This window comes from Acomys russatus, chromosome 31 (genome assembly GCF_903995435.1).
Source record: "Acomys russatus chromosome 31, mAcoRus1.1, whole genome shotgun sequence".
NCBI lineage: Eukaryota > Metazoa > Chordata > Mammalia > Rodentia > Muridae > Acomys > Acomys russatus.
Genome location: NC_067167.1, coordinates 2,116,911 through 2,143,426, shown reverse-complemented (window position 1 = coordinate 2,143,426; position 26,516 = coordinate 2,116,911). Strand labels below are relative to the sequence as shown.

At 53.7% G+C, this 26,516-nt stretch overlaps 2 protein-coding genes across 2 annotated transcripts; one reads left to right on the top strand and one right to left on the bottom strand.

Annotated features, from left to right (window-relative positions):
* Positions 1–1,807: 1,807 nt before the first annotated feature.
* On the bottom strand, positions 1,808–2,816 carry LOC127212722 (protein MEMO1-like). Its single transcript, XM_051172845.1, is given in 3 exon segments — positions 1,808–2,277; positions 2,280–2,783; positions 2,786–2,816. Coding segments are annotated over 3 exon segments (888 nt in total). The 5' UTR covers positions 2,805–2,816; the 3' UTR covers positions 1,808–1,912.
* A 3,608-nt stretch (positions 2,817–6,424) lies between these two features.
* On the top strand, positions 6,425–21,933 carry Sgta (small glutamine rich tetratricopeptide repeat co-chaperone alpha). The gene is made up of 12 exons (XM_051139590.1): positions 6,425–6,533; positions 13,558–13,689; positions 14,865–14,971; positions 15,126–15,213; positions 16,498–16,597; positions 16,964–17,068; positions 17,507–17,645; positions 17,963–18,025; positions 18,788–18,825; positions 19,883–19,972; positions 20,082–20,236; positions 21,255–21,933. Exons 2-11 carry the CDS (start codon positions 13,590–13,592, stop codon positions 20,197–20,199), a joined length of 948 nt encoding a protein of 315 aa, XP_050995547.1. The 5' UTR covers positions 6,425–6,533; positions 13,558–13,589; the 3' UTR covers positions 20,200–20,236; positions 21,255–21,933.
* The last annotated feature ends 4,583 nt before the right edge of the window (positions 21,934–26,516 follow it).

Genomic DNA, 26,516 nt, shown 5'->3' with positions numbered 1-26,516 from the left:
TGAAAGCTCTGGATATCAACAAAACTGAAGGAGATTAAAATTGAGCAAGAGAGCCGGGCGTGGTGGCGCATGCCTTTAATCCCAGCACTCGGGAGGCAGAGGCAGGCAGATCACTGTAGGTTCAAGGCCAGCCTGGACTACAAAGTGAGTCCAGGACAGTCAAGGCTACACAGAGAAACCCTGTCTCGAAAAAACAAAAAAAAAAAAAAATTGAGCAAGAGGGGTCTCCTGAAAACCCTGGCCACTGATTCAAAATGTGTTTATTTCATTGAAAATGTCTCTGTTTATAATTTCCCACTGCACACAGCACAATAAATGGCTTAAACAGAAAAGGGGGAATGTAGTGAGAATCTTGTAATTTTGGGGGGGGTTTCCCTTTAATTTTTCTTTATTTTATTTTATTTGTGTGTGTGTGTTTGTTTGTTTGTTTGTTTTTCACGACAGGGTTTGTCTGTGTAGCCTTTGCTGTCCTAGATTTGCTTTGTAGACCAGGCTGGCCTTGAACTTACAATGATCCACCTGCCTCTGCCTCCTGAGTACTGGGATTAAAAGCGTGCGCCACCGTATCCAGCTTGGTTTCTTTAAAAACCACAGAAATAGTCAGAGGCAGGCGGATCTATGAGTTTGAGGCTAGCCTGGTTTACAGAGTGAGTTCTAGGACAGCCAAGGCTACACAGAAAAACCCTGTCTCAAAAAATCCTAAAAAAACACCACACAGAAATATTATGGGAATATGTTTATGACTTAATCTCAGGTGTGGCAATATTGGGCTGCTTCATAGCACCTGGCTATGATTTGCCTCAAGCTCTAGCAGAGGCATGGTTTTAGCCAGACACAGATAGTTTCTGCAGTTTGGTGATGTTTGGAATTCTGGGGACTTTTCAGAGGGTATATAAATGATAGGAGAGACGGCTCAGCGGATAAGAGCACTGATTGCTCTTCCAGAGGTTATGAGTTCAATTCCCAGCAACCACATGGTGGCTCACAACCATCCACAATGAGATCTGGTGCCCTCTTCTGGCCTGCAGGTGAGCATGCAGGCAGAACATTGTATATATAATAATAAATAAATATTTAAAAAATAGTAAATGGTAGGGTCTTGAGAGGTGGTGTGGGTTGCTGATGGGTTGTGGGTTCTGTCCTGGCAATACTTTTGGAAGTTTCTTGCCTGTACTTCCTTCATATTAGATAGTTTTTTCCTTCTGGGGTCTCTGATGGGGTTGAGGAATAGATAGCGCTCCTAGAGAGAATTGCTTGAGGGAAGGCTTTGGGGCTCTGGGCTCCGGCTGAGGCTCTGGGTTCTGGTTACTCCAGGTTCCAGCAGAAGAAATCCTGCTGAGTACGCCAGGAGTGTTGTTCCTTGGAACTGATATCCTTACGGTTTCATTATTGTATTCTTTTTTTTTTTTTTTTAGTTGTGTAGCCCTTTATTAGCAACTAAAACAGGAGGTATCTGTTGTACAGCCTGGGTAGTTATCGTCTGTAACTGGAGAGTTCTTATATTCTAATACAGATCATTTATAAATGTGACTTCTTTTATTAAAACACTTCCACCCTTTGTCTGTGTACAATTTGCAAAACTATTCTGAAAGTGGAATATATGTGCATGAGTCTGCAAAGAGTGCAAATTTCAGTTACGCTAAATGCTTTACAAGTCACTGTGTGCCAATTGGACAAATATTTTGATTCCAGCCTTCCATCCACTGCCCCAAACTATAAAGCATTTTTTTTTTAATGAGCTGAAATTAAGAAGGACTACACCTAGTAGAAAAGAAGAAGAGAGTTCTAGAGAGTTCTATTAGTCTGAGGTTTCAGAATCCCCCCCACACCAGGACCAACATCTGGGTAAAGTCTAGGCTGGACCCTGGACAGGGTACGAGTCTGTGCAGTGGCGTCCCTGAGGATCGGAGTTTCAGTGGACCGTAAGCGCTCCAGCTGCATAACTCACTGAGTTGTCTTGCCAGCTCCTACACTGGCTCGACTGGGCATAATTCAAAAAGGAAAAGCTCCTATTCATCCCATTCTTCTGGAGCTCTGTGATAGCATTTAATAACACCCCGATGGGACGTCTCCCACATATAGTATTATGATATTTCTTCAAATAATTGCTAAAAGATACAGGATCTAATTGTTCTAAAATGCTCATACCCATTTTATCTAGATGTTCAATGGATCTATAAATCTCCCCCTGGGATTCATCATAGTAACTGTAACGGAACCTTTGACCCCAATGGCAGAAATCAGAAGAAACCACAAAGAGATTACTAGGATCCGCTGATATTTACTGAAGAGTTTTCCGAATTCCTGTTCTTTTGACTCACTCAGAGCTCCAACCAGTACAGGAATAATGGTAAACTCATCTTTATGGCTTTCCATGGCTTTAGCTGTATAAGGCAAATGCATTTCAATACTGTGTTCATCTTCATCTGTCTGCGGAGACATGCGTTCAAACATTCCTGTCTTCCATAGCTCTCCATAAATCTTTTGGTCAATACGAAGGTCATACAGTGGAGTCCTATATATATCCACACTGGAGAGTGCACATCGAGACAGGGGCACATGATGAGAAGGCCCAAGGATGAAAATTCTCCGGGTAATAGATGGATCCACTTGTTTGTAAGCATGGGCAGCCCAAGACCCACAGTACGTGTATCCTGCATGGGGTGCAATAATGGCTCTAGCAGGTCTTTTCGTAGACTGTACTTGTGAAAACCAGCCTTCTAGCTGGGCGTTGAGCTGAGGTCCTGAGGCGGTGTAACAGCTCCCGGCGTGGCTGGCTTTCCGCAGACCACTCGGTTGGGCATCTTGGTGCCTGTGCCGCCTATGGTGCACGAGGATGAATGAGGCGACGGCGGCGACGGTGGAAAATGGGGCCCACAGCGGCTTCACCCCCGCCACTGCCCCGACCGGGCTGCTTCCGCGAGCCGCCCGGGCCCCGCCGGGGGCGGCCTTCCAGGCCTCTGGCTGACCCCACCCCCATGACCCATTATTGTAGTCTTTAATCTCCTTTTTCTATATTGTGTAGGTTAGTCGGGTTATAAGTGAGGTACTCTCGGTTAATAAGTTTGTAATAAAATACATTTGCTAAGAAAACTGGGCCTAGAGTGGGTTATTGTTGGTTGCAGCTTGTTAAGCAGTCATGCCCAAAGAAGAAACCACACGAAGAGTACGTTAGGGGCTGGAAGGATGGCTCAGTGGTTAAGAGCACTAGCTGCTCTTCCAGAGGTCCTGAGCTCGATTCCCAGCAACCACATGGTGGCTCACAACCATCTACAATGAGATCTGGTGCCCTCTTCTGGCCTGCAAGTGTGCATGCAGGCTGAGAATGTATACATAATAATAAATAAATCTTTTTTTTTTTTTTTTTTTTTTTTTTAAAGAAGAGTACGTTAGATATTCTGACAGAGAAGCTCAGACTTGCCCCAGGGAACCCAACATGCCTGCTCAGCAGGCAGCAGTCTGGCAATATGTTGCCCTTTTCCTGACCCCTGACTTTATTCATGGATCTCCTTCCTGTAGGCGTGAGGTTATTGTGTAGTTTATTTTCTGTCTAAATGTTGTGTAAGCTCTGTTCCCAAATTGTCCTCCTGTTATGTCAAGAAAGCAGCTTACAGCCAACCCATGAGCCAGGGAGAGAATAGAGAGGACTTCTTGCTAGCCAGGGGAGGAGGAATTAGGAAAGGGAAGTAGGGGATTGAGGTGGGGATTCAGCCCCGGGGAGAGGCCCCAGGAAGATCAGGAGGAAGGAGCTGAGCTGAGGAAAGCTACAAAGTGCAAGTATTGCTGGGATGGTTGCTGGGAGTAAGACAAAATAACATAGAGGGTTAAGAGCAGACTTAAACTGGTCAAGATTGTGTTGGGAGGCCTTGTATTATAAAAGAGTTTCAATTATTTGTGCAATAGCCAGGTTAAGAGATAAGCTAAGAGAAACAAGCAGTTTTGTAAAAGTAACTTCAAACACCTTGTTTTCCTCTCTATCCTTTTTTCCCCTCTCTTATCTATGTTAGGTGGTTTAAAAGGAAGAAGAAAAGGGGTGGAGTGAGGCGAAAGAAAGAAGAACCCACAAAGTAGCAAAGTCCCATTACAGGGTCTCAATAGTGTCAGGGAATGGTTTTGTGCAGTGTTTTCTTTCTTTCTTTTAGACTTATTTATTTATTACTTATACAGTGCTCTGCCTGCACGTACACCTGCACACCAGAAGAGGGCATCAGGACACATTATAGATGGTTGTGAGCTACCATGTGGGTGCTGGGAATTGAACTCAGGACCTTTGGACGAACAGCCAGTGCTCTTAACACCTGACCTACCTCTCCACCCTGTGCACTGTGCTTTCAAATGGTGATTTCTGTACCCAGAGATCGAGTTGCAGGCCCGATGTCATTCCTACGAAGCATCTCGTGCCTCAGTGCTGTATAAAAATTGTGCTCCATCATCTCTGATTGGTTAATAAAATGTTGACTATCTAATAGCTGGGTAGGAGGAGAGTTGAGGCAGGACTTGCAATCCCAGGAGGGGGAGAGTGGGAAGGAGAAGGTCATGATGAGGGGTTGCCATGAAGGAGGTGCCATGAAGACACAGATGGAGCAGGAGCACTCAGGGAAAGCCTAAGATGGCAGGTAACAGGGCACATGGCTGGGAAGTAGCCAGGCCAGCATGGCTGGGTTAGAATAGCTGAGTATCTGCCCAGCTATAGTGCTTTAGGTTTATTAATAAATTTACTAAGTCTCTGTCCCATCATTTGGGAGCTTGAGTGGGCATAGAAAAAACCACCACCACCACAACAACAAACCATGTAATTTTACACAATAGCCCAGGCTTACCTGGAGTTTGCTATAAGGCTAACCTTGAGCGCCTTACCTTCTTTCCTCCATCTCCAGAGTGCAGCATGGTGGGCATGCAGCACCGTACCTGGCTTCTGCAGTCCTAAGAAGGGAACTTAGGGAGCCGGGCATGGTGGCGCATGCCTTTAATCCCAGCACTCGGGAGGCAGAGGCAGGCGGATCGCTGTGAGTTCGAGGCCAGCCTGGTCTACAAAATGAGTCCAGGATGGCCAAGGCTACACAGAGAAACCCTGTCTCGAAAAAAAAAAAAAAAAAAAAAAAAAAAAAAAAAAAGAAGGGAACTTAGGGCTTCACGAAGCTCAGTGGGTGATCCAGCTGATGGGCTGAGATACTTAGAACAACGGGTCAGGTTTTGCATCAGGCTGGGGAATTCTCATCACTTGTGGTGGTGTGAATAAAAATAGCCCCCACAGGCTCACAGATGAGGGACTCTGGCCTGAGCATGGCAAGCGTGGCTCTGGAAGGTCCTGTCCTTCCTCCCCATTCCTTCCTTCTTCATAAAATACATTAGGTTTTATATATATGTGTGTGTATATGTATATATATAAATATATAAAATATATATAATATAAATATAAATATATATTTCCCCCCGAGACAGGGTTTCTTTGTGTAGCCTTGGCTGTTCTGGACTCACTTTATAGACCAGGCTGGCCTCAAACTCACGCCTACCTCTGCCTCCTGAGTGCTGGGATTAAAGGCGTGCACCACCACGCCCGGCCTATCTTTATTCCTTATTCCTTCCCTTTGTCCCTCTGGGTCAGATAAATCCCTTTTGTGCTGAGAACTTGGTCTTGGGGTATTTTGAGTGGACTTTGAGGTTCCCTATGATAGGAGGTGGCATCATTAGGAGGTGAGGTCTTGGTGTCACTGGGGGACGGTGTCGGTTGGTCAGGCCAGGCCCAATGTCCCTCCCTCTCTTCCTGCTGCCTGTCAGATGTAGAACTTCGGCTCCTTCTCCGGCACCATGTCTGGCCGCATGCCGTTGTGTTTTCCGCCATGATGCTAATGGACTAAGCCTCTGAAACTGTAAGCCAGCCCCAGTGAAATGTCCTTTATAAGCACTGCGTGGTCATGGTGGCTCCTCATAGTAATCAACCATTGACGATGACATCATTCCCCGCTTCCCCCTACCCCGCCTCTAATTCAAGAGGCAGAGGCAGGTGGATCTCTGTGAGTTCGAGGCCAGCCTGGTCTACAGAGTGAATCCAGGACAGCCAGGGCTACACAGAGGAACCCTGTCTCTAAAAACAAAAACAAAAAGAAAAAGAAAAGAAAAAAGAAAAAGAAAGAAAACCAAACCAAAAACCCCATAGTTGGTGGCTTTGATGCAGACGCGTCCGTGACGCCACGTGACCGGCACCGCACCACGTGGTATGCCTTGGACGCCTCTGGGGTTCCTCCACCGCCCCACCATGCTTCACTCTCGTCCTCTCCGTACCTGTCAGACACTCTTCCGGTCGTCGTGACGTCTCGGAAGGCCGGTTTCCATAACGACCCGCTCGTACCCACCTTCATGTGATATCACTTCCGTTCCGCCCCTAAACCGGCACGTAGGCGCATGTGCAAAGGGAGACGCCACAGGAAAAGGGTTCTTTCTGCGCAGGCGTCGTGGGCCCGAGGGCGGGGCCTGGCTGCGCCGCGGTGCGCAGGCGCAGCCGTCGGTGGGTCGGGGCTTCGGTCGACTGAAAGGTGAGTCGGGGGGTTCCTCCACGCCCGGGGTGGGTGTGGGTGTCACTTGGTCGGGGTGCGCGGTGCTCGGGCGTCCCTAGGACAAAGGGGCTTGGGGTCGGGACGTCTGCGCCTTGCGGGGTCACGTGAGCGGGTGGCGCGGACGGGAAACTGAGGCAGGCGGCTTCCCCACGCCCCCGTGGTTTCTTTCTCAGGAAAAGGCTGGCGTTTGGGGGTGTGTGGGGGGTACCTCTACCTTCTCGGGACCCCTCGGGTCTAAGGTCCTGCCACTTTGCCACTCCCGAACCTGGTGACCTTGCTCAGCCTGTCACTTGCTCAGAGCCTCAGTTTCCCCGTTGTGTACAGGGGACGTTGTCACCACCGTCTGTCAGAGCGGCTGTCGGAGGGTGTGTTTGGTTCGGGTGCCAAACCTAGGTGGAGTTTGGGGTTGAAGGGTGGAGGTCTCCCGTCTGCCCGCTGTACACACTAGAGCAGGGCGCTTGCCGTCTCTGAGCAACTGTTCTCTTTTAAAAACAGTGGTAAGGCCAGTATGCTGACACATGCAGAGGCAGGAGGATTGTGGGGACATCCATGCCAGCAAGGACTCCGTACATTGTCTCAACGAACAAAACAACAGTAACAGGCAAAGGCCCCAAAGAATAGTCTAGCTCTTCGGCCCATAACCCATAATTCATTCTTTCCTTTATTTTTATTTTTTGGTTTTTCGAGACAGGGTTTCTCTGTGTAGCCCTGGCTGTCCTGGACTCACTCTGTAGACCAGGCTGGCCTCGAACTCACAGAGATCCGCCTGCCTCTGCCTCCCGAGTGCTGGGATTAAAGGCGTGCGCCACCACCACCCTGCCCATTCTTGCTTTTGACAGGGTGAGGCAGCTGGGAGTTCAGGTCCAGCCTGGGCTACCTGACACGTTGACGTTATCTGGATCACAGTGTGAAACCCTGTCTCAATGTTTTTTTTTTTTTTGACAGAGTCTTTATGTGTTCTTGGCTGTCCTGAAACTCACTATGTAGACCTGGCTGGCCTGAAACGACAGCCTCTGTTCAGGATTAAAGGTGTGCGCCCCACTGTACCCAGCATCACAATTAATTTTTAAAAGGATGTCAATACGGCCCTGCAGTTTAGTTGTAAGCCGGGGTTGCTGCCTGTCATCCCAGCATGCAGGAGGCCGAAGCAGGAAGATGAGAGTGAAGTTCAGGGCCGTCTTGGGCTACAGGGTGAGATCCTCCTGTTTTCAAAACCTGGCAGTGGAGGCGCACACCTTTGATCCCAGCTCTCAAGAGGCAGAGGCAGGAGGATCTCTGAGTTCGAGGTCAGCCACGACTACCCAGAAAAACCTTGTCTCAAAAAACTGAAACTAAAACCAAAACACAAAAATGAAATGACATCAACAACAGGCGGGTGGTGGTGGTGCATGCCTTTAATCCCAGCACTCGGGAGGCAGAGGCAGGAGGATCTCTGTGAGTTCGAGGCCAGCCTGGTCTACAAAGCGAGTCTAGGACAGCCAGGGCTACACAGAGAGACCTTGTCTCAAAAGACCAAAACCAAACCAAACAGAAACAAAAACAAGAGACAAACAAACAAAGAAAAAATTGTTGTAAATGTGCCCGCCCCTCTGTCATCTGTAGGTACGTTGTCCTAAGCTGGTTCCATTAGCATCCTGCATGCCTGTTGGCCTTCGTGGGGGGCTGGGGACGACATACGGCCCCCACTATTTGATGAAGATGGCTCTCCTACTCTGCTGCGTTGTTCTGTCCATGGTTGGTTGTTTGAGGCTCTCTGCTTTCCCTGGCCATTCAGCGGCCCCGGGCAGGGTGTGGGGACATTGATGGAGCTCGGGAATGCTGCCCGGTGATGGATGTTCCTGTTGGGGAGACAGCTTAGTGAGCAAGCGTTGGGCACAAGGATCCGAGGCTGATCCTTGTACAGGCGTGCACCACCGCGCCCAGCTCTGCTTCTACAGTTTCATATCTGAGACAAGAGCTCATGTAGCCCAGACTGCTCTCAGCCTATGTAGCTGAGCTTAACCTTGAACTCCTGATCCTCCCAAGTGCTGGATGACAGGTGTTTGCGGCCATACTCTGTCCTGTTTATTGGTTATTGTTTTTGTTTTGTTTTAGGTTTTTTGAGACAGAGTTTCTCTGTGTAATAGTCCTGGCTATCCTGGACTCGCTTTTGTAGACCAGGCTAGCCTTGAACTCAAAGCAATTCGCCTGCCTCTGCCTCCCAAGTGCTGGGATTAAAGGCATGCACCACCATGTCCAGCTTTTTTTTTTAAGGTGTGTGTGTGTGTGTGTGTGTGTGTTTCTGTGTCGTGTGCAGTACCTGTGGAGGCCAGAGCAGGGCATCGGTCCTCTGGAGCTGGGAGCTGGTCTTCTGCAAGAGTAGCCAGTGCGCTTAAGCAGTGAGCTGTCTCTCTGACCTGCACTGTTTCCTGAGACGGGGACTCAACACGAAGCCCATCCTGAGTGCTGGGATCATAGGCCTGACCCGACCATAAGTATCCAATAGCCAAAGAGAGGGGGCTGTGTGCCCCAAGAGCCTGGATCATGTGGCTTGGAGACTGGCCTTCTCAACTTGCCACTTGCCACCACTCTGTGGTGCGGATGCCGCCTGGAGCAACTGTCAGCATGCTGGGGTGCACAGCCTGAGACTAGGCCTGAGGCTCTCGGGTGCGGGAGCACGGGAGGGCTTGAGAGTGTGGACCTCAGGTTTTTACCTGGTGTTGGGGCAGTGTGGAGACAGACAGCACTGGGGGTGTTGGGCCACTTGGCCATGGGGACGCTGAGGTTCGGTCCTGCTTCTGCCCCACCCTGTGCCCTGCAGAGCAGAGTGTGCCTGGGTGGTGGGCAGCTGGACTCAAAGCCCACACTGTTCTGAGAGAATGGGCCTTTGAGAGCCCTGTGCCTCAGCCAGAACCTTCCCGAAGCCTCCCGGCCTGGGGTGTGAGAAGTGGGGCCTCGTGGCTGCAGAGGTGCAGACCGTGGGAACTCATGGCTTAAATGGTCCCTGGTTCACAGCTGGGTGGGGCCGTGCTCGTCAGAGCTGAGTTGTGACAGCCGGCACGCCAGGTCCTCTTTGTCTTCCAGTCATGTCTCCATGGAAGACAGATGAGGTTCTCTGAGGGGGTGCCCCTGGTCAGACATCACCAGAGTCCCCTATTTCTACCCCAGCGCTGGACTATCAGTATACCACCATGCCTAGCTTCCTATGTGGGCGCTCGGGATTTGAACTCAGCTCTTGTGTTGGCAGAGCACACTGTGCCCCTGCACCATCTCCCAGCCCTGCCTGCGCATGGAGGTCAGAGGACAGCTCAGGACTCGGCTCTCTTTCCTCCGTGTGGGAGGTGGGGATGGAACTGAAGTTGCCAGGCTTGGTGGCAAGCTCACTTACCCACCGGCCATCTCGCTGGCCCACTTTCTATTCCTTGTTTGGTTTTTCGAGACAGGGTCTCTCTGTGTAGCCCTGGCTGTCCTGGACTCACTTTGTAGACCAGGCTGGCCTCGAACTCACAGAGATCCTCCTGCCTCCTCTGCTTCCCAAGTGCTGGGGTTAAAGGCGTGCGCCACCACACCTGGCTTCCTATTCTTATTCATTTATTTGTTATTTAGTCAGGGACTCACCGTACCCAGGCCAGCCTAGAACCTGCTGTCTTCTGCCTCAGATCCTGAGTGCTGGGATGAGAAAAGTGTTCTCACCAGGCAGGCTTCTGTGGAGGGATGAGGTTTCCTTCGCAGAAGGTGAAGGTCTGGCCTTGGCTTCTGATTTCTGATTTCTGGGGTGCACAGCCCCCCACCCTCGTTTGATCCCTGGCTTGGGTCCCTGGGAACGTGTCTGTCCTTACAGTTGGACCCTGAGGCCAGGTCTGAGCCAGCTGGGTCGCCCGTTGGTGCTGGTGGGAGGATGGAGGGGCCTCTGGGTGAAGTGGCAGCCCAGAGCTGGGTGGCTCCTCCCGAGGGGTGGCTGTCGCAGGCCTGCCTACCCCACCTTTGTCTTCCTGCAGTGCTCCCCATGTGAGTCTCAGATGTTTACATTACATTAATGTCTGGAGGACTAGGGCCCAGGCTCTGTAGAGCCAGGCAGGAAGTCAGGACTGAGCAGGACTGCGGGGCTCTGCAGGGTTTCAGGGTTTGTCTGCCTGCATTTGTTGCCAGCATAGGACGGTAGATCCCTGGGGCCGGAGCTACAGGTGCTGTGGGTGCTGGGAACTGGGGTGCAGGTCCTCGGCAAGAGCAGCTGAACCTGAGCCATCTCCCTGCCCTCACCCCTGCATGTATTGACTTATCTTGAACCAGGGTCTCCCTGTGCAGCCATGGCTGGCCTCCCCATAATGCCAGTTACCACCACCTTCAACCCCAGCCCCTCATGGACCCTGGGCTACTCAGACTGTCCGGGCACTCGAGTACCAGGGCTCACAGGCTTTTGCCACCTGCCCATCTAAGTCTTCCCCTTTGGTTTGTTTGTTTTAACCTGAATCAGGACCCCCTCTGGCCCAGCTTTAACCTCGTCGCCTCTGTAAAGACCCCATCTCAAAAGATAGTCATACTTGGCCTCAGGGGCCTAGGGGACACTGTGGCAGGTGAGACGGTGGTTCCTTTATGGTATCCAAAGCATGGGAACAAAGGCTGGGAGCAGTCCCCCAAAGTGCTGGCTGGAGGTCAGACCCTGCCCCTCTGGGGTGGGTCTAAAGCTGCTTTCTAGAATGTTCTTCCTGATGCTGTTTGAGCACTGGGCTGGGACTGAAAGCACGGCAGGGTGGTGATCACTGTGCTGCAGCCCGCATGCATGCCCTCTGCCGAGGTGTCTGGGCCCAGCAGGCATGTCTGGAGTGCTTGGCCAGTGGCTAGTGGCCAGTATAGCACCACTGCTAAGAGCAACCCCTTTGTCCCAAAGGTCATGGCTGAAGGGGCCTGCCATGTGCTGGGGGAGGGACCAGATGGCCAGGCAGGCCCAGCCAGGAGCTACCCAGCCTGGTTGGAGGGGCAGGCCCGGCTCCCACCCACAGGGAGCAGAGGCCATAGGGGAGGTTGCCCTGCACCTCCTCCTCCATTCCAGGATCTGGGGCCCCTCTTAGCCACCACCTGTGAAGACCTGCCAGTTCCACCTCCAGGTGACAAAGAAGGAAACTGAGGCTCAGGGCGCTGAGCTGATTTCTGTGCTTCCTGCGAGGGTCTGTACTGTGGGATCTTGATGTGAGGGGCAGGTGTGGGCCACACTGGGTTGAGGACTGCCCATAAGAGCTTGCAGTGGCTATGAAGCGTCCATCAGCCCCACCATCCAGGTGCAGTGACTGAGGCTCCGCTGGGGCATTTCATTCACTGACCCAGAGCAGGTGCCAAACGTTAGGCCATTCCTGCCTTGCACTAAAGGCCGCAGTCTGAGCTGGCACCGCAGAGCCCCAGCCTCTTGCTGTCCTTCCTGTCTGCCCACCCTGGGGCTGCTGTTGCCCCTGATCCCTTTGCTTGTAGCCTCTGTCATATGGTGTCTGCTGTTGTGCCCACCCTCTTGGCTCCCTCCGGGCCTCAGGGATGTGCCGTCCACACCATGCCTGCGTGTGTGCTGGCTCCCCTGGTGTCTGGTCAGCTCATCTCCAGGGGGACTGAGCTCATCTGCTGTGTGTGAGGGTCACCTGGGCTGAAGTCACTCAAGGTGGTTGGGAGGCCCCCATTCAGCTGCCCCTGTGCAGTTCGGAGCTGTCCTGTTGTCGCTGTGCAGCATCCCCAGTGTCTTGGGGACCAGGATTGTGAGCTGAGGCACCTGTCAGCTCTAGGTGTGGGGTGGGTTCACCCCAGGATAGGCTACATTGGCTGGCTGCTGTGTGTAAAGAGCAGACAGAGTGAAGAGTGTCCAGAGCAACGTGGTCCACCCCAGCACTATGGTTGGGGACACAGAGTGATTTCTGTGTGGCAGCAGGGCTGTGGCTCCATGCCGTGGTGTCCCCACCTATCCCGGGGTAGATGGATGCAGAGGAGTGCTGATTCAGAACATGGCTGCTCTGCCGAGAGATCACAGCCAAAGACCTGCTAGGTCTGTGTGATCCAGCTGGAATACAAACACGCCTTCAATCCAGGAGACAGAGACAAGCAGATCTAAGTTCAAGGCCAGCCTGGTCTTGAGCAAGTATCAGGTAAAGAAAAGCTTAGGTCCAGGTGTGGTGGTACATGCCTTTAATCCCAAACAATGAAGGCAAAGTTAGTTTGCAGAAGGAAGCACCCATGTCTGACAGTGATGTCTAATTGAATGGCAGAAAAGGTGATGAATCAGAGAAGATTTGACAGGATAAGATACGCCCAACTCTCACGAGAAGAGAGAGCAAAGGGGAGCTACAAAAGGGAGGCTGTTCTACAGAGAGAGGAGGCAGTTTTACCAGCACAGTAATGAGAGATTGTGGAGAGAGAGAGAGAGAGAGAGAGAGAGAGAGAGAGAGAGAGAGAGAGAGAGAGAGAACACTCAGGTGAAGACTGAGCCAGAGAATAAGAAGGAGCCAGAAGATTAAAAAAAAAATGGCTGAGTTAGTTTGAAGCTGAGCAGAACAATTCTGGGTGGAGAGAGAAGCGAGACTGAATCAGTCAGCTGGGAGAAGGGTTTGAGCCAGAACAGCTGAGTTGAAGCAGCCAGCCCACAGCTCAGAAAGACAAGAAAGGGTGAGCTTATTAAGCAGTTAGTCTCAGAGGCTGAAAACATTCTAGGCCTAGGTTAGATTGTACAGAGGCTAGAAGCTTCCAGGACTCGGCCTAGGTTAGCAGAAGGAAGCAGTGAGCCTCCCAGACAGCAGTTGAGGCAGGAGAATAAAAATTACTTTTACAGAGCCGGGCGTGGTGGCGCACACCTTTAATCCCAGCACTCGGGAGGCAGAGGCTGGTGGATCGCTGTGAGTTCGAGGCCAGCCTGGTCTACAAAGTGAGTCCAGGACAGCCAGGGCTACACAGAGAAACCCTGTCTCGAAAAACCAAAAAAAAAAAAAAAAAAGTTACTTTTACAGACGGAAGGCTCCACCTGGCAACCCTGACATTATGACTGTCCCCACAGATCCTGAGCAGTGTCACCTCACCAGCCTGGAGATGGACAACAGGAAGCGCTTGGCCTATGCCATCATTCAGTTCCTGCACAGCCAGCTGCGGCACGGCGGCCTCTCACCTGACGCCCAGGAGAGCCTGGAGGGTAAGTGTGCTGCTGTCCTGCCCCTCCCCGCCTGGGCTCACGAGGGGCATGCCTGCTTGCCTTGTTGCTCCTCGCTGGCTGGGGGCTGAAGGCCCAGCTCCCTGCTGGCAGTGGAGGTACGGGTTTCCTTCTGTAGCCCCTTGTGGGCCTGTAACACCACATCTCACAGGACAGTGGTTCTCGAGCCATCCTTAGTGGTCAGTTGGCTCCTGTGTGGCCTCCTTAGCTGAGGGCGTGACCTCTGCTTCCCTCTGTGTAGCACTGTTCCTGGGGAGATGTGACAAATGTCTGTCTGTCTCAGGTAGGGATAAACCAATATACAGATACCACCAAAGCCAGCTTGGTAAGCCAGTGAGTCTCTTGGGGTCATGTAGAGGAGCAGAAATGACAGACAGCTGCATTACCAGGGGCCCACCCCGTATGGTGATGGCCCTCAGGCTCTGAGCCTGGAGCGCAGCACACAGCCTGCAGGCCGCACAGGCTTTCTCACATCTCTGAGGCTCTGAGCAGTCCTTCCAGCCTGTCTGCCTGAGAGGCCTGCTGTAGCCACTCTTCAGAGATTCCTGAAAGCTCAAGCTTTGTTGTCTTGGCCAGCTTCCCTGCAGCAGGGCGCTTTGCCCCCACGAGTTGCAGATCAGCAGCCTGGGTACCACCCTGGGGAAAGGTGGCTGCCCCAGGGCATGGGACACTGTCCTCTGCACAATGGCTTGAGCTGTTCCCAAAGAGCAGGTGCTGGGGTCTCAGGTTAGGCCAAACCCCAGCATTGTGACCCCTCAGAGGACATGAGGCCACCAACCTCAGACCTCGTGTTCTGCCTCCTGCGTCAGAGCAGGTGAGCATGTCTGTCTGAGAGGCTGACGGAAGCTCACTGAGAAGGACTGAGGCACAGGGGCCAGCTGCTTAGGGCCTTCAGGTACAGAGGTGAAGACACCTGAGTGGGCTGCCACTTGATGAGTAGAGCACTCACCTAGGTTGTGTGATGCAGTGGTCTCAAGGTAGGTGTGGGAGTGCACACCTGTCACTCTAGCACTCTGGAGCAGGGGCAGGGCGAGTGGGCTTTCTGGGGCGTGCTTGCCTATAGCCCAGACTACATGAGACCCTACCTCAAGAAAAGTGGGAGTTGCCAGAGCTTCCTGTGGGCTCCAGTAAGCTGGCGCATCTCACCTCCCACACAGTTGCCATCCAGTGTCTGGAGACAGCCTTCGGGGTGACACTGGAGGACAGTGACCTCGCTCTACCCCAGACCCTGCCAGAGATATTTGAAGCAGCTGCTGTCAGCAAGGTAAGCCTGGGCTCACCTTGACTGCGCCCACGATGGCGTGTAGACTTCTTCAGGCCACCCGGCTGTCCTGTGCGGGGCCTTGCACCGCTCTAAGCTGGGTGGCGTTCTGCAGGGGCAGGATTGGCTGGTCACAGTGGGATGGCTTTGCCCCTAGCAGGAGACACCACAGGAATCAAGGGACCCTGACAGGATGCCACCTTCTGAGGAGGACTCGGCCGAGGCAGAGCGCCTCAAAACTGAAGGTGAGGGAGACAGATGTCCCCATGGGGTCCTGTGCAAAGTGCAGGACAGATGCAGCTGGGGTCAGCTAGGTGGCCAGTGGGTATGGGGGTGAGGGTGATTCTTATAAAAGCACAGCTCTGGGGACCTGCACAGATGGTGCAGCAGTTGAAAACATGCACTGCCCCTGCCTGGGCTTAGATGGCTTCTCAGCACCTTTGTCAGGCAGCTAGCTCACAGCTGGTTGTAAGCCGTGCTCTATGGGGATCCAGCACCCTCTGCTGGCCTTTGTGAGCATGGCACCTGCGTGCATGCACACACACACACTATATTACGCTGTGTGAGTGTGTGTGTGTGTGTGTGTGTGTGTGTGCATTCAAGGAGGAGTTAGGCAAATCTCTGTGTGAGTTTAGGACAAGTGCAGGCCACCCGGGGACTACATTGCAAGTCCTTGTCTCAAAAGCAAAACAAAATAAATATATATATATTTAAATTTATTTATTTATTATGTATACAGTGCTTTGCCTGCAGGCCAGAAGAGGGCATCAGATCACATTATAGATGGTTGTGAGCCACCATGTGGTTGCTGGGAATTGAACTTGGGACCTCTGGAAGAGCAGTCAGTGCTCTTAACCGCTGAGCTATCTCTCCAGCCCCAAAATAAATATTTTTTAAAAGATATTTTTAAAAATTGAAAGAGTTGGGTGTGGTGGTGCACACCTTTAATCCTAGTACTCCAGAGGCAGCGACAGGCGGATCTCTTTGAGTTCGAGGCCAGCGTGCTCTAGAGAGCAAGTTCCAGGGCAGCTAGGGCTACATAGTAAGACACTGTCTCAAAAACCACGTGCTCAGGCTGACCCCAGCCCCGCTCTTGCCGTCCATCCTGGCTCCCAGAAGAAGGTAGCCTGGGCGTTAGACCCAGGCTGACGCTTCCTGTCCGCAGCTCTGCATGGAAAACGAGCTTGTACAGTCTGGATTCTTGTCATTGTCACTGTGCACCTGGCACTGTCGCTGACCCAGGGGCTGTGGGCAGAGCCCTCACCCAGCCTTCATGAAGCGGGCCTCTGTCCCCAGCAGCACCCTGACCTGCATGGTGTCATGTCCATCATCCCCACATGGGGGAGGTAGAGGCAGGGCAGTCAGGAGTTGGCCATGTCATAAGTTTACCTGGGGTATGTGACCCCTTACCTGAAAGAAGGCATTCTAGGGTGGCCTGAGTGTCGGCTCTCCCCCTGGGGAGCTGGGGTACTGGGGAGCTGGGGTGCGTGGGCGTCGTGGACCAAGCCAGGCTCCCCCACTGCCCTCAGGCAACGAGCAGATGAAGCTGGAGAACTTCGAGGCGGCCGTGCAGCTCTACGGCAAGGCCATCGAGCTCAACCCGGCCAACGCGGTCTACTTCTGTAACAGGTACCCGTCGGCACAGTCCCATGTGGGGGCTCGATGGTGTGGGCCGTGCGTGAGGAGTGGGGTCAGGCTGTCCCCCAGGGTGTGTGGAAACCTGGCGCTACGATGCGCTGTCCTGGGTCAGCCTCTCATCTGCTGCTGTTTTCCTTCCATTGTCCTTTTCATTTGATACGGTTTCACATAGCCCTACACACCTGTCCAGGCCTGTGCAGGCTTCGGAGCCTCCATGGTCCCAGGGTGGTGGGGTACAGTGCTCACCTTCTGCCACAGACCAGCTCTCATGCCCATCCCTGTCTGGCAGCCCAGCTCCCCTGTCGGGCCTCCTGAGGAGGGCCCGAGTGTCCCCTGCTGACTGCTTCCTCTCCCTAGAGCCGCGGCCTACAGCAAGCTGGGCAACTACGTGGGGGCTGTGCAGGACTGTGAACGCGCCATCGGCATCGACCCAGGCTACAGCAAGGCCTACGGCCGCATGGGGTGAGTGCAGCAAGTGGCTGGTGTGTGGTGTGGGCCAGTGCTCTGCATCGCGGGGCTCAGTGCCAGGTCCCCCCAACTGCCTGACGAGAGTCACCGCTGCATCACGGAGCCTCAGTGCAGGTGCTCAGTGCCCGTTGCCGAGGTGGGTTAGGGCTGCAGGTGAGAGCAGCGGGCGAGCCGCCCCACAGGGAGCAAGGCACTTGTCCATGTCCCCAACCCTTTCTTCTTTATGGAGACCAGCTTCGGGTTCTCTAGGTCCCTTCAGTAGAGAGTCCCAGATGTGGGCCTGCGCTCTTCAATAGAGTAGATGACACTTGTCACCCAGGAAGGGCTGCAGGTGTGGCACCCCGACTCCCCTACATGCGGGTCTCTGTCATGACAAGGTGGGTAGGTGTCTGACACCCACTGTGGCTCACCTGGCGTGCTCTTGGTCCCCAGCCTTGCGCTCTCCAGCCTGAACAAACACGCAGAGGCCGTGGCTTACTACAAGAAGGCCCTGGAGCTGGACCCTGACAACGAGACGTACAAGTCCAACCTCAAGATCGCAGAGCTCAAGCTGCGGGAGGCACCGAGCCCCGTGAGCCCACGCCACGGGACGGGAGGAGGGGAGAGTGGCGAGGATGCCTGGGACGAGGGACATAGTCTGTACTCAGACACAGGGCAGAGCAGGCCACGCTGTGCCGTGGGTGTCACTGAGCTGGGGACATGCAGCAGGGACCCTCTATGGTCTGTGTCATGGTAACAAATGTGAGAGCCACAGATGAGGTGCAGGCTGCCCAGTGGGTTCAGAGGGACAGGCGGGCAGGACCCTCCGTGCGTGGTGTGGGTTGCAGGGTCATCTTTTCCTGAGTGGCCATCTAGGCTCCACACAGCTAACCAGGGCTTCTCCTGCAGACGGGAGGCGTGGGCAGCTTGGACATCGCCGGCCTGCTGAACAACCCCCACTTCATCACCATGGTAGGCCACACCTTCAGCCCACCTGTGGTCCCCACCCCCACCCCCAGGCCAGGGCTCCTGGTGAGGACTCTAATGGGGACACCCAGGACCCACAGAGAGTGAGCACCAGGCGCTCCACTCTACAGTCAGTCAGCCTGCGGCACAGTGCAACTGCTAGGGTCCTTGCAGGGCCCCTCCGCGTGACCATCCCGGCGTCTGACCTTGCACACTGCACTGTGGGCTCTGCAGCATCAGCCAGCAGGGTCTGGTTGAATGTACATGCTGAGTGTGTCCTTTCCGGGGTAGGACTGACAGAGACCACTCTAGATCTGTGTGGGCAGGGCCTTCGAAGAGGGCAGACCCCTCTGTGACACCTCGGTTCATGACTGGAGAATCACTCCCTCAGTGCAGGCCCCGGGGAGCACACATGGCTGTTTGGGGTTGTGTGCACTGATTTTGTCTTGAATGGCTAGCCTCAGCTGGGTATGCAGACCTGAGAGCCAAGCACTGGGACCCTGAGACAGGAGGATGGCAAATCCCAGACCAGCCTGGGTCATACACTGACCTGTCAACACGCAGGGGCTTGGGTGTGGCTCTTGGGCGTGCGTGATGACTGGAGCCCTGGTCGTCATTGCAAAGGAAGATTGTAGTATCTGTGAGAGACTGGGGGGGGGGGTGGGGAGGGCGGTGGTGTGCGTCTGTCTGTCTGCCTGCCTGTGTGGGGGGGTGAGTGTGGCTGCAGCCCCGCCTCTTCCTGATGCGTCCATCTTCTCTTCTCTTTAGGCTTCCAGCTTAATGAACAGTCCCCAGCTGCAGCAGCTGTAAGTGACACTGCTCTCACTGTCCTTCTGTGCTCAGAATAGAAACGACAAAAACATTTCTCTTGTTGCTTAGTTCTTAGTTTTTACTTTATGTGGATGGCTGCTTGCATGTCAGTCTGCACCTCCTGAGTGTAGTGCTCAAGTGAGGCCAGGGGGCGTCGGGTCCCTGGGACTGGAGTACAGATGGGTGTGAGCTGCCATGTGCGTGCGAAGAACAGACTCTGGGTCTTATATGAGATCAGCTGCTACTCGCTACTCTAACTGCATAACCATTACCCCCCCCCTATACCTGGGTGGTGGGGAAACGCACGCCTTTAATCCCAGCACTCGGGAGGCAGAGGCAGGTGGGTCGCTGTGAGTTCGAGGCCAGCCTGGTCTACAGAGTGAGTCCAGGACAGCCAGGGCTACACAGAGAAACCCTGTCTCGAAAAGCCTTCTTTGATAAGAAAGCCAGCTTTTAATATTAAGGTTTTGCGGCCGGGTCCTACCGTGTAGCTCCAGCAGGCTTAGAGCTGCCGGTAGACTGAGCTGACCCTGAGCTCCGCGTGCTGGGTGAGTGTGCTCTGCTGTGCAGCCCAGTGCTGAGGGTGCGTTCCACCCTGTGTGGATGCTGTCAGTCATCGTGGAGTTGTACTCAGGCCTTTGCCCCTGGCTCGCACTGCCTCAGCAGCCTCGGGATCCTTCGCGCTGTGGTGTGTTAGACGCCCATCCTGCTGAGGACTGTGCAGTAGTTGAGCGTGTCTTGAGCCATTCCTTCTGACTGCTGTGGCCTTGGGGTGGAAGGCTCACTCCCAGATTGGGAGCCCTGGTGCTCTGCCTCCAGCCCTCCAGGGCCTTCTCTCAGCACCAGTCTTGGTGTTGCTGGCTTGCTGTCCTCAGGGTGTTGACAGTCACTTCACTTCCTGTCACCTCCCTACATGTCAATCATGGCGCCCACATTGACTCAGCCTAGAGCCTGAGCAGAAAGGGGCATGGAGCGGGCGGGCAGGCCACACCTCCCTGACCAGGGCCTGTCTGTGGGCCCTGGAGGCGGTGTGCTCAGTCCTTTCTCCTGCAGGATGTCCGGCATGATTTCTGGCGGCCACAACCCTTTGGGCACCCCAGGCAGCAGTCCACCACAGAGTGACCTGGCCAGCCTCATTCAGGCGTGAGTACTGCTCTGCTGGCAGTGGTGGATGGGAAGGGTGAGGAGAGGATGGAGTGAGCGAGGGGCCCGCAGGAGTGGGGGACACAGTCTGCCTCCTGGGCCTCTGCAGGGGTCAGCAGTTTGCACAGCAGATGCAGCAGCAGAACCCAGAGTTCGTGGAGCAGATCCGCAGCCAGGTCGTGCGCAGCCGGACGCCCAGCGCCAGCCACGAGGAGCAGCAAGAGTGACGGTGACCTGCCCACGGCAGGCCATGTGGGAATCCGGGTCTGTGTCCTAGAGCTACCGGGGGATGGGGGGCCCTGTCCAGAACTGAACAGTGACACTGCTTTTACCATTTTGTCTTTTTTTTTTTTTTTTTTTAAGATTTATTTATCATGTGTACAGTGCTCTGCCTGCATGTACACCTGCCCACCAGAAGAGGGCACCAGATCTCATTATAGATGGTTGAGAGCCACCATGTGGTTGCTGGGAATTGAACTTAGGACCTCTGAGTTTTTTGTTTTTGTTTGTTTGTTTGTTTGTTTGTTTTTTCGAGACAGGGTTTCTCTGTGTATCCTTAGCTTTCCTGGACTCACTTTGTGGGCCAGGCTGATCTTAAAGCCTCCCAGTGCTGGGATTAAAGGCATGTGCCGCCATGCCTGGCCTGAACTCAGGACCTTTGGAAGAGTAACCAGTGCTCTAACCTCTGAGCCATCTCTCCGACCGCCATTTTGTGCAGATGAACTTAGGGCCTTGTATGTGTAGACGCTGTACCCTGCCTGTGCCCCAGTCTCTTTTTATTCCTTTATTCATGTATATGTGCGTGTGTGCTCGCACGTAAGTGTGTGCTCACAGCCAACCGTAGCTTTTGGTCCTTAGACACTTCCACCATTGAGACTGTCTCTGACCTGGGACTTTGCTAAGTTCTCCAAAGCCCCTGTGTGGCGGGGGACTCCCAGGGATCCCCTGTGTGTGGTTCCCACCACCCGTCACTCGGCTTCCTAGCTCGTTGCACAGTGCTTGACTCTGCATGGCTCCTGGAGACAGAGCGCAGGTCCTGGGGCTCAAGAAATCCCCCAGCCTTGGTGTTTAGTTTTAGATTGTTTTGTTTTTTGCTCTCAAGTCAAAACTGTTCCCAAATCCCTGCTCCTCTAGGGTGCTGGATGACAGCCGTGTGCCCCCACGTTCAGTTACCCATAGTTTCACTGACACTGATGCCATGGCGGCCCCGGGTGTCCCCACCCACCCGTCCTTGTCGGGCCCTCGTCTGGCTGTGAGGCTCACTCCCCGTCTCTCTCCGCAGCTGCCCCACGTGTGAGCCGTCGTTCTGCCGCCTCCTGGTGTTTTAGCGTTTTCTCGTCAGGCCGCCCAAGAGAGAGAAGCTGGACCTGCATGTTAAGATGGACTCGTTCTGCCCGTGTTTCTCTTCATCCCCTCCCACCTCTGTTTTTGTATTATTAACCAGCCCTACACCTTCCTGGAACAGAGTCAGTCAGAGGACTACACACCAGCACCCATCCCTCCAGCCACCTCAGCAAGCTGAAGGGGAGGGCTGGGGCGTGCTGAGCCATGGGGTGATAGTGTGGGCCCTGGGGTCTCAGGCCCCCACCCTGTCTGCTTCCTCCTGAGGGCACCTGAGTAGCTGACTCAGCCTGGGTAGGTGGCTCACATAGCCCCTGGGAAGCGTCCACTGCCAGCCCCAGCTGGGCGCCAGCACCCCACGCCCACATTTGGGTTGCAGGTTCCAGTGGGTACCCCTGCCTGCCTTATCCCAGTGGCCTGTGCCACGTCGGACCTAGGCCTGTGACTTCTGCTCAGTGTATGGACCATCTGTGTCTCCTCTCCCCGGCTTCCCCTCCCGTCTTCACAGCCATCGGCCAGTCCATCCTCAGCCCGGGCAGAAGACATCTTCACCTGTCCACCTTCTGTCCTCAAGCTCATGAGAATTCAGTGTCTCTGGTATTGGCAAGCAGTTTTGGGGTGTTGGCCCTTGGGCTGTGCCCTCAGCCCTAAAACAGCCACCAGAACCGTTCCACCCCCCCTCCCTCAAGGGTCAGTCTGTCCAGTGAGATATTGTCATCCCTACTTTCTGCCCTGGGAGTGGGCGGAGAGATGGCAGGGCAGCTGAACCAGCAGGGGGTCGTGTGGCCGCAGCTGCTGGCGGGTAGTGTCAGAGATGTGTGTGCTGTAGGGTAGCCGGTAGGAAGATGGGCAGTGCCGTCCACGCGCAGGCGGCAGCAGTGCCCGTGTGGGCACAGGCCGCCTAGGGAATAAAGACAGCGATGATGCTTGGCTTCCTGTGTCGGCCTGCGTCCCACTCGACAGCTACATGACAGCACGGAGCAGGCTGCTGGAATGCAGGACACATGGCAGGACCTCAGATACGGGCCACGTGGGGACCTCTGGGTTAGAGCTGGCCACAGGCTACTGCTAGGTCTCAGTGTGTGGGCTGCAGCCTGCACAGGAAAAGAAGGTTCCTCCCCCCTGATCCAAGGGCCAGGCTGTGTGGCCAGTGAGCCACCCTGACCCTTCCCTGCTGACCCGGCGCACACAACAGGACATTTGGGATTCAGTGGGACCTACTGTCGGGTGGAGGCCAGCACCCTGCAGGCCCATGGTGGTAGGGCACAGGGTTCCTGGAGCAGGTGTGTCATCTCCTCAGCCAGGTGTGTTTCTGTGGTCCCAGAGAATGGCCCTGGCCTGTGTTGGCTACAGTCTTCATGGTGGATAATCCCTGAGCCTGGCCAGACATTCCCTCCCCTGTGTCGGTGGCCATCTTCCTCAGGAACGCAAATGCTTGCCTGGCCATGCGTTGGGTGTAGTGGACTGCAGTGCATGGAGGCTTGCATGTGACCAGCACCCCGGAGCTTGAGGGCCTTGGCCTCCACCTGTGCGCCTGTTGCACACCCAGCAGGCTGGGTCTTATGAACCAGAAGCCACGCTAACTCCCTCCTGGCTTTAGTTGGCTGGGTGGTGGTCTGTGCACCTTTTCCCCAGCACTCAGGAGGCAGAGGCGGGTGGCGCAGGGTCAGCTCCCTCCGTCCAGTACCATCCTGGCCATCGTGGCTGGCCACCTTTGGAGACCACTTTCCATCCTCTGCTGGGAGGGAGAACAAGAAACAACATGCTCACATACAAGCTGTCCCCAAAGCAGCCTGTGTGTCCAGGCTTCCTGGGTTGCTGTCCATCCAGTGTCTTGTCTCTCGCAAGAATGGCCAACAGACTCCTAAGCTCACCCCTGCTTCAGCCCCTGCTCACGAGAACCTTGCGACCCAACACCAGTTACATTTCTTCTAGTGAAATGAGCTCTCCATGTACTGCGCAGGCTAGCCTTGAACTTAGCAATCCCCCTTCGGCCTGAGTGCTGGGATGAGAAATCAGAGGTCTCCACACCCAGCTGAAACTCCATTTTGCAGTCACAAGGGGCCTGAAGCAAAGGGCAGGGCCTCCGGCATGTATCCCCGGCACTCAAGAATCAGTTCAAGGCCGGCCTCAGCCAGGTAACAAGCGCTGGGTAGGGTGGCTCACATAGCAGGTGCCTCTGTGTCCGACTGGTGCCGGCTCTAACAGCCAGTTTGTGCTATCTGTCTTAGCCGCCACCTTCCGCTTCCTGTGGTGGCTGCCCCCTCCTGGGATCCAGGCTGCCTTGGGAACACAAGCCGCAATCAACACTGGGCCGTGTGTGGCTGGCTGGCACTGGGAGTCATCTGGCCATACCTGGGGTGGGTGTAAGCCAGGGAGACTTGCAGGGCCCCAGATATCTTACAAAGAACAACTTGGAGCACTTGGCCCATCCCCAGAATGACATAAGCCATGTGCTTTAAGTTTGGTATGGTTTTTTGAGACAGGGTTTCTCTTTAGCCCTGGCCATCCTGGGACTCACTCTGTAGACCAGACCCTTGAACCCAGAGATCCGCCTGTGTCTGCCTCCTGAGTGCCAGCATTTAAGGTGTGCACACTACTGCCCAGCAATAGTTTTGGCTTTCAATGTCGGGCAAAACAACTCTACAGTAAGGAGGACTGACTGCTCTTGCAGAGGACCCAGGTTCTGTTCCCAGCACCTGCATGGCGCCTCAAAACTAACTCCAGTTTCAGAGCGTGTGGCGCCCCCTTCTGGCCACCTGCAGCATTGCACATGGGGTGCAGACACACATGCAGGCAAAATACCCATGCACAGAATGAAATAAATTGAATTCCAGCATTGGGGAGGCAGAGGCAGGTGCATCTCTATGATTTCAAGGCCAGCCTGCTCTACAGAGCAAGCTCTGGGACAGCCATGCTCCACAACGAGACAGGATCAAAGGAAAACAAAGACGGGAGGTTGTGTGGGCTTCCCTGTGCCTCTGCCCAGTTGACAAACTGTTTCAAATAATACGAGTTCAACTTAGAGAGGTTGGCGCCTTTCAGAGTTGTGGCCAGCAGGTGGCGCACCACACTCCGCCTCTAGGCCACCTGTGCCTGCAGCAAAGCCACAACTTAGCTGAGGCTACCAGGCCTGCATCCTAGACACTGTCCAGGTGCTCAGCTGTGAGCCTGAGTGAGCCCTTGCAGCAAGTTCTCCTCACAGGGATGAGAAAATGTCCCTCTAGTCTGAGTTGGCTCAGCTGGCCACCCATTCACAAATCACAGAGGGACTCTGGCTGAGACAGGCTCACAGACAACACATCCCGTCTCCGAGGGAGCTGAGGCCTGTGGGCCAACCTGCACAGTGCCACTGGAGACCCCAAACTCGCTTGAGCAGGGCTGTGAGCCCCTGGGAATGGCTGGTTCCCACTCTACCTTGTTCCATCCTAGGTGCAAACTACGGAACCAGGTCCTCTCTTCCCATCCCAACTCTAGGGAGGCTGAGGCAGGAGGGTCAAAAGTTCAAGGCCAAACTGGACCACAGAGCTAGGCCATGTCTCAAGAAATCACACAATGGTGCACGCCTTTAATCCCAGCACTCGGGAGCAGAGGCAGGTGGATCTCTGAATTGGAGGCCAGCCTGGTTTCCAAAGTGAGTCTAGGACAACCAAGGCTACACAGAGAAACCCTGTCTCGAAAAACCAAAAATCAAAACCCCAAACAAAAAAAACCCACAAACAACAACAAAACATACAAAAAGGGGCCAATAGTTGCAGTGCTTGCTGGCCAGGAGAGGCCTCCTTGTCTCCCATTGCTGTCAGCTCTGTAGGTTTGGGGGTTGTGATGGCAGACATTCCTGTAACCTTCACAGACTTCTCAGTGCTCGTTAGTTTGCCAGACCGTCTCACTACCTGGCCAATCTGGCCTGGAACCTGTGGGCCTCCTGCTTCAGTCTCCTGAGTGTTGGGCTGACAGACATACATCACCAAATGTGAGAAATACATCCTTTAATGAGGGAGAGATAAACCTGTTTTTTAGGATCCCAAGTGTGGGATGGAACAGTCTTGTGAGAACAGATGAGGTTAATCCACTAGAAGACAAACCACCTTGTGCGGAGGCTTGATTGTTGCTAACTGAAAAGATCCCGTGTCCAGACTCTGGGAGGAGATATATAAATGAGCCCAGAACTGGAGGCAGGGATTTTGGGGGACTTTGGATAGTTTTGGCTGTTCATCGCTCCACTTTAAGATGCTGCCAGAGAGAACCACTTGAGGGAAGGCTTCAGGGCTCCAGCTCCTGCTGAGGTTCTGGGTTCTGGGTTCTGGTTACTCCAGGCTCCAGCAGAAGAAATCCTGCTGATTACGCCAGGAGAATCGTTCCTCGGAACTGATATCCTTATGGTTTTGTTATTGTATTCTTTAATCCTCATTTCCTATTGTTTTGGTTAGTCAGGTTATAATTGATGTATGCTCAGTCACTAAGTTGTTAATAAAATATACTGATTAAGAAAATTGAGCATATACTTTAAAGCCCTGATCTACACTGAACACAGAAGCTTCTTTGCCACATGTATTCTCCAGCGTGGTGAAACCACTGTTTATAAAGCACTTGTGTTGTGTGAGGGGCTCTAGATACAGCAGAAGGTTGTGTATGGTGGTTCACGCCTTCAATCCCAGCCCTTGGAAAGCTGATGGAGGCAGATTCTGAGCTATCTGTGTGCTGTTCAGCCTCAGCTACCCAGCAAGACCCTGGCTTGGAAAAAAATAAATGAATATAAAAATAAGGCACGCTGGTGGTGTCTATAATATAAATGAGGCATGTTGGTGGTGCCTGTAGGTTCTATCCAGATGCCATGTCTCTTCAGGAAGCACTTTCTGGACGGCAGGTATAGACACAGTGATTACGTTCTTATTAACTGGTGATTGCGGGACACAATAGATCTCTCTCTCTTCAAGACAGGGTTTCTCTGTGTAGCCTTGGCCATCCTGGACTCGCTTTGTAGACCAGGCTGGTCTCAAACTCACAGCGATCGCCTGCCTCTGCCTCCCGAGTAGTGGGATTAAAGGCGTCCGCCACCACGCCCGGCTCACAATAGATCTCTTGAGCATGAATGTATTCTTGCTATAAACATATATTTAGTGGACGCATGTATTTTCTTCTCAAGCCATGAGGAAGGGCTTCAAGAAGGTTCTATCCGCTATAGGAAACCTCTTCCTGCCAA